General features: G+C 35.0%; 1 protein-coding gene across 1 annotated transcript; it reads right to left on the minus strand.

Annotated features, from left to right (window-relative positions):
- Positions 1-2,635: 2,635 nt before the first annotated feature.
- Positions 2,636-4,881, minus strand: LOC132187499 (palmitoyl-monogalactosyldiacylglycerol delta-7 desaturase, chloroplastic-like). Its single transcript, XM_059601826.1, has 5 exons — positions 4,065-4,881; positions 3,798-3,938; positions 3,554-3,694; positions 3,140-3,246; positions 2,636-3,046 (listed from the first exon to the last, which is right to left on the minus strand). Exons 1-5 carry the CDS (start codon positions 4,653-4,655, stop codon positions 2,833-2,835), a joined length of 1,194 nt encoding a protein of 397 aa, XP_059457809.1. The 5' UTR covers positions 4,656-4,881; the 3' UTR covers positions 2,636-2,832.
- Between the last annotated feature and the right edge of the window lie 5,276 nt (positions 4,882-10,157).

Below are 10,157 nucleotides of genomic sequence, written 5' to 3' on the forward strand. Positions count from 1 at the left end.
GATTGCTCTATTTGATTTGGAGTTTGAGCATGTGAAAATGACTTTTCTACATGGTGAACTTGAAGAAACCATCTATATTCATCAATCAGAGGGTTCATTGTTGAAGGTGAAGATAATCTTGTTTGTTGGTTGAGGAGATCATTATATGATTTAAAACAGTCTCGGAGGCAGTGATACAAGCACCTTGAAAGCTTTATAGCTGGTCTTGGTTATTCAAAAAGTAGTCATGAAAGCTATGTGTATGACAAACAATTGCGAAATGATTCTAATGTCTATATGTTGTATATATATATATATATATATATATATATGACATACTTATTGTTGCTAAAAGCATGTTAGAGTAAGAAATCTCAGTTGGGTAATAGGTTTGAAAAGAATGATTTCGGTGTTGCAAAGAAAATCCTAAGGATGGATATTTACGAGGATAGAAAAGAAAGACAGTTGTACTTATCATAAAAAAAAATGGGTAACTTCACTTTAAACCCCTGAATTACCAAGCAATTTGAGAAGCTCCCCCAAACTTTAAAACCTTTCAATTTGGACCCTTGAACTTTTAATTGCAATCAATTTGAAACATTCCATTAGATTTTAAACGTTAAAAGTGAGACAATGACGTTCATACCCCTGACTTTTTTTATAAAATTTCAAATTAAAAAATTAAAAAAAATAATAATTAAGTTAAAAAAAATCAGGGATATTTTGGTCTTTTTAGGGATAAATCAGAGAAGTTAACGACTAAATCTGACAAGGGGATTCAAATTGACTGTAATTGAAAGTTTAGGAGTTCAAATTAAGAGGTTTTGAAATTTGGGGAAGTCTTCTCAAATCGCGTTATAATTCAGGAGTCTAAAGTGAAGTTACCCCTAAAAACAAATATATTGAAAAAGTACTTGGAATGCTTTGGTAGGTAGAATTCTAAACCATGAGTACTCCACTTGTCGCTCATTTTAGACTTTTAGCAGCTTTAGCAACATGGAAAGAGGATAAGTGATTTATGTCACGTTTTTCTTACTCTAGTGTAGTTGAGAGTATCATGTATACTATGGTGTGCACTTGTCTAGATATTTCTCAAGCACTCAGTGTTGTAAGTTGCTATATGGCCAATCCTGGCCAGGCTCACTGGCAAGCAGTGAAATGAATATTCCAGTATTTACAAGGCACTACAAAAGTTAGTTTAGTCTATGATAAAGACAGTGGTTTTGGTCTAGTGTCATTGAATATGCCGATTTAGATTATGCTGATTATATGAATAAAAGAAGATATTTGACATGTTATCTTTTCAGTCTCTTAAGGTGTTGCATTAGTTGGAAGGTGACGTTACAGTCGGTGGATACTTTTTCCACAACAAAGGCAAAGTATATATATGGCAACAGTAGAGATAGTGAAGAAGCAATTTGGTTGAAAGGTTTGATTGGTGCTCTAGGTTTACAATTGGATGAGACAATTGCATTGCGATAACCATAACATAATACATTTAACCAAAAAAAAAAAAAAAAAAATCAAATGTATCATGAGAAGACCAAGCACATTGATGCCAGATATCATTTTTTTTTTTTTGGCGAGAGGTTGTGACATAAGATAATATTATAGTGAAGAAAATTGCTATAATGGAAAATCTAGTGAACATGTTGACTAAACCAATTTCGATTTTCAAATTAAAACATTGGTTGGACTTGAATGGTGTTTGTTGTTTTTTATTACCCTTATGAGTTTTGGAGGAGATGTGGCGAGGAGATTTGTGTTGAGAACTTGATGAAATTCAAGTTAATGTGGAGATTTGTTGCGTGCGTGACTTGGTCTCATCACGTCAATCATGTCGAGGACCCTGTTTTTTTTTTTTTAAAGCTTGACTAAACAGATGAAGGTTAAGATTCCAAATTAATTAGGTTGAATTGACCATAATAAGGAAACAAAACCAAACCCCTTCCTAGAAACTGAAGCAAAATAGACCATGTAACATTTAGCTCCAGGTGTAACTATTAGCTCCAGGCCCTTAGCATGTTGCAAGGAAGTTCTTCTAAGTAATTGTTCCGTAGATTCTATATTTGTCCATATATGAAGAAGAAATCATGTATCAAAGCGAATTCTTATTTGTATAAACGGTACTTTGAACTTAGAATGAACATGAAAATCTTAATAATAGTTTTTGAGAAAAGTATACATACTCCACTCAAACTAACACTTAATTTGCAATGCCCTCTTTCTTCCGGAAGAAAGATTACATCCGTATTCCCCCAAACTTATTTATTTATTTTTTGAATTTATACAAGTATTTTTGTCTCATTGAAAAAAATTTAGGATCAATTTTTCTTCTTACGGGATAAAAGGGTTATATTGCAAATTTTTGGTTGTTTTGAGAAGACATTAATGCAATCTTTTGTTTGAAAGACATTGTAAATTGCATGTTTATTTGAGGGAATAGCCGAATACGTGTACTTTTCTCATACTTTTTTCTCTTTGGAGTTGTTATGCAGGATATGGAATACTAAACTATTAGCTCAAGTAACTCAAAAATTTCAAGTACGTTTTCATCATTAAACACTACAAACCTTTAGCTTTGAGCTTAAATTGAAATTTGAAATCATATAATTGGCTTTTGGTTGCTAGAGATAGAGAGGGAGTAAGCATGATAGTGACCAGCAATTGGACTTGCCAGTTCAAAAAATCCACCCACCGCTCTAGTATACTCTCTGTTTTTTTTTTATTTTTACAATTTTCTGTTCCCCTTGGTATGCAAATATTAATCATGTTACTACAAAATATAAGAATTGTGAAAACAAATTTCTCACTGTTTGCAGATATGAAGCAAGCATAGCATAAATCCCAGTTTTAAATGGCCATGCTTCCATTGTTTAACGGCATCCTCTGCTTCTGAACTTCAGTTGGCAACTTCACATCAGTTGTCAATCCAATAGCTTGGAGAAATCTTATTACATACCAAGTCATGTCAAATTGCCACCACTCTAGGCCATGTCGAGCTGAGAACTCAAAAGCATGGTGATTATTGTGCCACCCCTCTCCAAATGCAAGCAATGCCACCCACCTAATCAAACAATTATAAATTCAAAACTATAAACAACTCCCAGCTTTAAATTAGCTTCAAGGCTTAGATCAAGGGTGCAGAAATTTGCAATACCAATTGTTTCTAGACAGATCACCAGTATTCCACGGTTGCTTTCCCCAGACATGGCAAGCAGAATTTACCAGCCAAGTTATGTGGTAAACCCATACAATCCTCACACCCTGCAGAGCAGGAAACAGGAGATCCAACATGTCTCTGTTCAGCCTTACGCATTCAGCTAGTTAAAGATGCAAGAGAATCATCACTTGAATCAATAAAATTTCAGCTTTTCAGAATTATTCTCTATATTTTCTCTTCCTAAATTTCAGATTCCGAATATTTCTCCTCTTACAAATGTTTTTCACCAAACAAAGCATCAAAACATTTCCAAAGAATAATAATGGCACTAGTAACATCTATTTTCTACTTCCAAGCAATTCAATACAATAATCAAACAAAAAGAAAAGAATTAAGAAGAATCTTCCTCACCATTCCCCACACAAGGAAGGGAATTCCTCCCAATGCATATAGCAGAACACCAAGTGCAATTGGATGAAAAGCATAAGTCCTTTGAAGAAACCTGTAGAAGGGCTGCTTCTGCAAATCAGCAACATTGTTTGCTTCTCCACACTGCAAACAATCCCAAAAAGAAAATTAAACTAGAAAACATCACCTTTACACTATTATCATTAGCCTGTGATTAAGTGCATGTGACTATCAAATATATCCATACCCTTTCGATCACAGCATTGGTATCAAATAGCCAACTCATATGACTATACCAAAATCCTTCTGTTGGGCTATGTGGGTCTCTCTCAGAATCACAAAACTGGTGGTGGTACCTATGTGTGCTCACCCAGTCAATTGGGCTCCCCTGTAACCCAAAAAAGCAAATACTTGTGCATCAAAAAAACCAACAAGCAGAGGATTGCAGAACCATCAAAAAAACCAAACTGAACTCAGAATTCCTCATTCCTATTCACAATGAAATTCTACCAACCTGAAGTGCGAGGGCCCCACAGTAGGCAAACAAGTACTCCAGCCATTTGGGAAGCTTGAAACTGCGGTGTGAGAGATTCCTATGATACGACAGAGTAATGCCAAAAAGACCTGTCACAACGTACAGAGCCATGGCCACCAAAACGGCACCCCAACTGACCTGAAACGGTGCAAAAAGACAAAGGCAATGCAAACCCAAAACAACACCAGCAGTTCCAATATCCATAGAGTTCCATTTTCTCCCAAAAAACACTCTACTTTGCCGCGTCACGACCACGTCCGACAACAAAATTCTTCTGTAATTTGCTGCCCCTGGCTCTGGCCTTGGCTCTGCTTCTTCTACCAATGCTGCACTAGCAATGCCGGCTACTGTTGATCTATTGCCATTATTACGCAAATGGGTGGCGAATTTTGTGTTCAGTAAAAGCTTTTTAGGCTTTGAAATATGGTGACCAAAATTCAGGACCTTAGAAGTGTTGGACACGGCCCGGGGACTTACCAATACGGCCTGTTCCGGCCGGTGGGATGAGCGGCGCAGAGGAGAAAACTGGTGGGGTTTGGGATTAGACGGTGGAGATATGATCAAAGCCATGAATGGAGGCTTGTATCCGTGTATGTTTGTGTGCGACACAGAATTATGACCCAGTGAGAATTTTAAAGAAAATTATGGATTATGTATAATATATAATGTATCCCAACTAGGAGAGAATTTGGTAGGGTCAAAAAACTATAAATGGTTAAGAAGATTGAAAGGGACGAGGAGGATAAGGCGGCCGTTGGGGCTCTTTGAGTAGTTTTTCAGATTACGGATGGGCGAGTAGGATCCAGGTATTTTTTATCTTATTAAAGATAAAATATGCACCCAGATTTTGTTTTTGTCTATACTTACCATGTGTGCTGCTAGATATTTCTGCACAATTTGTGTTTGTGGTTGTTTTCCTTTCTACGACCTCTTGAGGCCCAAAGAGGTCGTAGAAAGGAAAACAACCACAAACTCAAATTCTGCAGAAATGTGAATACAAAACTCTCCCTCTCACTCTCTCGGAAGTGTGATTCATGGCCTACAAAAGTGTCAATGATTGCGTCTTTGACTCACACAACCTTTGTAGCCTGTAGGCCAAGCAGTCCACTCATAGGAATGACGAAACTCTACGTGTATCACATCAGAGTCGTGAGAGTCGTTTTTCTCATTTTTCTTGTGTTTTTGGTGTCAAATAGATATTATTATTCACTGTAAACATTCTTAGTCCTCTTCGAGTTTCGGTAAATGAAAGTTAAATCTCCTTTTGATGGAGTTGCCCTCTTGAGCTGAATGATTTTTTTGCAAACACAAACATGTAACGGAGATAGAATTTAGGTTCTGAAGAAATCTAGACCATTGATTTTAAGGGAACTTAAACCTTTAATGTTTTAAGGAAACTTAAAATCATTTTTCAAACTCAAAGTTTTGGATTAATTCTACTTACTTTATTAATGAGCTTTTAAATAGACAATTACAATGCATAGTGAAAATAAAAGACCAAGTAAAATAAATTACTCTAACGATAATACTTATTTCTACTATTTAAATTATAATCTCTACTTCTAATGTTATCTATAAAGATAACATAATATCCTAAGGAATTTTAATCATAAAATGCTTATATTATTAGACCCCTAACAAAAGGAGAAAATCTCTAGCCGACTAAGATTTTCATTTTATTATTATTATTATTATTATTATTATTATTTTGTGTGTGGTTACTGAGATTGTTATTTTTTTTTTCACATGTTCAAACAAGAGTGGGAGAGGAGGGATTCGAACTAATAATCTTTGCTTCATGAGACGTGATTTCAACCAATTAAACTACTTTTTGAGGACTATAATTACTGAGATTACTAAGATTATTGAAGGTTAGGTGATAGGTACTTCCTAAGAGGATTCCATCAAACAAGTGACTTCTAAGAAGCGGAATCCAACAAACGTGTAACTTCTAAGGGAAATTCATCATACTATGTAACTTATAAGGGAACTCCATCAAACATGTAACTTCAATTGTAGTATTAAATGTTGTTGAACGGTAAATAAGGTGAGAATAATCACACACAAAATAATACATTTAAGTGGTTCTTTCAGTGTGAGGCACGTCCACTTATGGAGGTGATCATGAAAAAAATTTACTATGAAAGATGAGTACAAAAATATAGTGAAGAGAAAATCACTCAAGACCCAATACATCTAAATCTCAATGCCTCAATATATTCAAATCTCACTATCACACAATAGAAATTATTCTCCCAAACAAAATACAAAAGATAAAAATACAAACTCTTCTTTTGTTGGGACATGACGGCGGCTCTCTATTTTTCTCTCTTCTACAATAGCACCTTTCTTTTTCTTTCTTGTTTTGGCTCTTCCAAAACCAACAAGAAAAACGGTTGGTGCCAAGGCAAGCTTGCAACTTGAGGTTGGGGGATGGATGTCCCCCTAAAATATTTACAAATTTCCATAAATAGCCTTAAAAGTTTTCCCATTTTATAAATTTGTCCCCCAAAATAATATTTGTGTCCCATTTTATTTTTTAGGGTTAATAATTTTTTGGTACTTGGGTTTTAATATTTTTATTTTTTTTCCCTAGGTTTTAAAATATGATAAATCCAGTACCTCACATATGGGAAAAGACGGAATCACTACCTCCATTAGTTTCCGCCAATCCCCATTAACGAAAGTCCACATGTCACACAGTGAATTGCTGGTGAAGGAATCGCAGTATTTTGGTTCGGGATTTTGTCTGGGAGAGAGTTAGGGTTTCAATTGATTAATTTGGTATGGAATTGAAGGGGGATTTTCGGATTTAGGGATTATATTCTGGGCATTTGATGTAGATGGAGGACGGTTTGAGATCTGGTGGCCGGTCAGGGCTTGTGGTTAAGAATAGTCTTCAAGTTGCTTAATTGTTAGAAAGAAAATTGCGGATGGAGTGGGAGGGGTTGGTTCGTCGAGTTCTCGGAACGTTTCCGAGTAGAAGAAGAAGAAGAGGTTGAGGTTGGTTATGAGTGATTCGGGCTCAAGTGAAGAGCTCTCGCCGTCACCTAGGAGAAGGATTGGCCCTGAAACTATAAGGGTGTGTAATGGTTTACTTGCTTTCGAAAAGGGTACCGGATGTAGTGATGAGGATTTTAGGCCACTGCTTTAGTTGTGCAGTTTGAGTTGGCGAATTTGAAGGTTGAACTTGGATGGTGGCAGGGCGTTATTGCTCATCTTAGGAAGTGTTTGGAGATAAGGAGGTGATTATGGAGAAGGACGTTCTGTGGTTGGGTAAAGCAAACCGGTATTTGGCCGAATGCCATGTTGAGCCACCCCCACTGACCAAAATGGCGTGACCGGCGACAATAAAATTTACTCTTTTTTATTTATTTATTTATTTTATTTATTTATTTATTTATTATTAATCTTTTTTATTTTTAGGACATGTGGCGTATTATGGGAGAAACACGTGGGCTTTCGTTAATGGGGGACTAACGGAAACTAACGGAGACAGTGATTCTGTCTTTTCTCATATGTGAGGTACTAGATTTGTCATGTTTTAAAACTTAGAAAAAAAAAATAAAAACATTAAAACTCATGTACCAAAAAAGTTATTAACCCTGCTTTTTTTTTTTTTTGTATCCCCTTTAAGTAGCTTTTAGCCAACAATCAGTTTTTTTAAGGTTATTTTGTCATCATTTAGGTTTACAATATTTATTTTCACATTACAAGCTAGAAGGTTTAATCATTTATGATTGCACCATTACTTGACTCGACTCTTAGCGTTCCCCTCGTTGTTATTCACTCAAAGGTAGGGGCGGAACCAGGAATTTTTGTATAGGGGTCCAAACTTATATAAATAAATAAATATGTAAATACATATACTTATAGAAGATGAAAAATGTGTACGCATGTGTTTATGTAAATAAAAGCAAACAAGTTTTAGACCTAATTTCATACTAAGTCATAAGTTGATACAAAAATTATGTCTATAAAATCATCTTTAAAAATAAATTGGCTTTCAAATATAAAAATTTTTCAAATTTTTTATATACATAAAAGCTAAAAATAAAAAACAAAAAACATTGGCATATCTGTTGCTATGCCATGGAACAGGATCGTCCCCTATCCATTTTGGACTAGAGAATATCTAGTTAATGGTCAGATATGACATATGTCCCATTCATAAAAATAATAATAAAATATTATATATATTTTAAAAATAATTAAAAAACAAAATAATAAAAAATTAAGGGCTCTTGCGGGTGGGGCTGAGGGTGGCTTCGTGATGAGTGCCAAATATTACATATTTAAACCCATTTATTTACATTTGTTAAGCCTCTAGCTGTGTCTTAGTTTGATGTTTTGTGTTAATTTTGGTGTTTTAGTGTTTTGCAGATTGTTAAGGGAAAACTGCGATCTTAATGTGAAAGATGCAAATAATTTGAGAAAAGAGCATTTCTAGAAGGGCACGATTGAGCGCACGCACTAGCACTCAAGCATGGGCACAACAGCACATGACACTACAAAAAAATGATTTTTTATTGACATAGGTTTACTGACGTGTCAGGTTGTCTGACACGTCAGTAAACCCTCCTGACCCTGACGTGTTTCAGTCGTGAAGAATGTGGGTGTCAGGAATTGGCAATTTCTGACGTGCCAAATATGGCACGTCAGAAATTCCTGACGTGTTAGATCCAACACGTCAGAAAGTACTGACGTGTTGGATTTAACACGTCAAAAAATATTCCTAACGTGTCAAAAAATGACACGTCAGGAATTGCTGACGCGCCATTTTTTGACATGTCAGGAATTGCTGACGCGCCATTTTTTGGCACATCAGGAATTCCTGACGTGTGATTTTTAACACGTCAGGAATTACTGACGTGTCATCTTTTGACACGTCAGCAAATTTAAAATTATTAAAAAATAATAATTTTTCTTTTTTTAATTTTTTTCTGGATTTTTTTTTAATTAAAAATATTTTTTTAATTCTGGAACAGTACGTTCGTCTTCTCCGATCCCCCAACTCTCCCTAATCTCTTCCTTCCTCCATTTTCACTCTCTCTCTCTCTCTCTCTCTTCTTTCTTTCATTTTCACTCTCTCTCTCTCTTCTTTCCTCCATTTTCACTCTCTTTTCTCTCTTCTTTCCTTCATTTTCAAAAACCCAAGCCCAAAAAATCAATAAAAAATCAAAAACCCAAATCAAAAAATAAACCTTTCGATCTTCTTCTCTTCAAATCAAAAATAAAAAATCTCTCAAATCAAATCAAAATAAACCAACTCAGAGCTTCTTCAAATCAAAAATCTCTCTTCTTCGATCCTCTTCTCTTCTCCGTTTTTTTTTTTCTTCTGCTGCTTCGATCTCTTCAACTTATTTTTCTTTTCTTTTTTTCTTTTCTTTTCTGCTGCTTCGATCTCTTCTCCTCCTTTTTTTTTTTTTTTTTTTGCCTCTCTGGATCTTCTATCTTCTCCCATTTTTTTCTTTTTCTTCTTCTTCCTCGATCTTATTTTTCTCCTTTTTTTCTTCCCTCTAGAGGAGCTGGTGGCCGGATGTACAGAGAGAAGAGGCTAGGGAGATTGAGAGAGGAGAGAGAGAGCTGTGTTTGGAAATAAAAGAAAAAGGATTAAAGAATATGAATATATAATAGAATTATAAAGGGAAAAGAAGAGGGAAAGAAGATAGGGAAAAAGAGGGAAAAAGTTGAAAATCCCGCTTGTTTTTTGATATCAGGTTTCTGACGTGCTAAAATTAACACGTCAGAAATTTCTGACGTGTTAATTCTAGCACGTCAGAAAAGGTGAATATATAATATAAATAAACATAATATAAAAATTATTTATTTATTTATTTATTTCTGAAACATATAATATATATATATATATAAAATAATTCCTGACGTGCCATATATGGCACGTCAGTAATTCCTGACGTGCTATATTTGGCACGTCAGGAATTTCTGACGTGCCAAATATGGCGCGTCAGGAATTCTTTTATTTATTTAATTTTTTTTTTGTCTTCATTATTTTTCTTCTCTCCCTTTCTTAATTAATTCATTCTTCTTCACTCCCTCTTTTTTTTTTTT

This window comes from Corylus avellana, chromosome ca7 (assembly GCF_901000735.1).
Source record: "Corylus avellana chromosome ca7, CavTom2PMs-1.0".
Taxonomy (NCBI): Eukaryota; Viridiplantae; Streptophyta; class Magnoliopsida; order Fagales; family Betulaceae; genus Corylus; species Corylus avellana.

Excerpts from the sequence above, each read along its gene's own strand:
- LOC132187499 (XM_059601826.1), bottom strand. The coding sequence starts at position 4,655 with ATGGCTTTGATCATATCTCCACCGTCTAATCCCAAACCCCACCAGTTT. Across the intron at positions 3,247-3,553 it reads CCTTCCTTGTGTGGGGAATG|GGTGTGAGGATTGTATGGGT; the intron begins GTGAGGAAGATT and ends CCTGCTCTGCAG. Across the intron at positions 3,047-3,139 it reads GATCTGTCTAGAAACAATTG|GTGGGTGGCATTGCTTGCAT; the intron begins GTATTGCAAATT and ends TTGTTTGATTAG.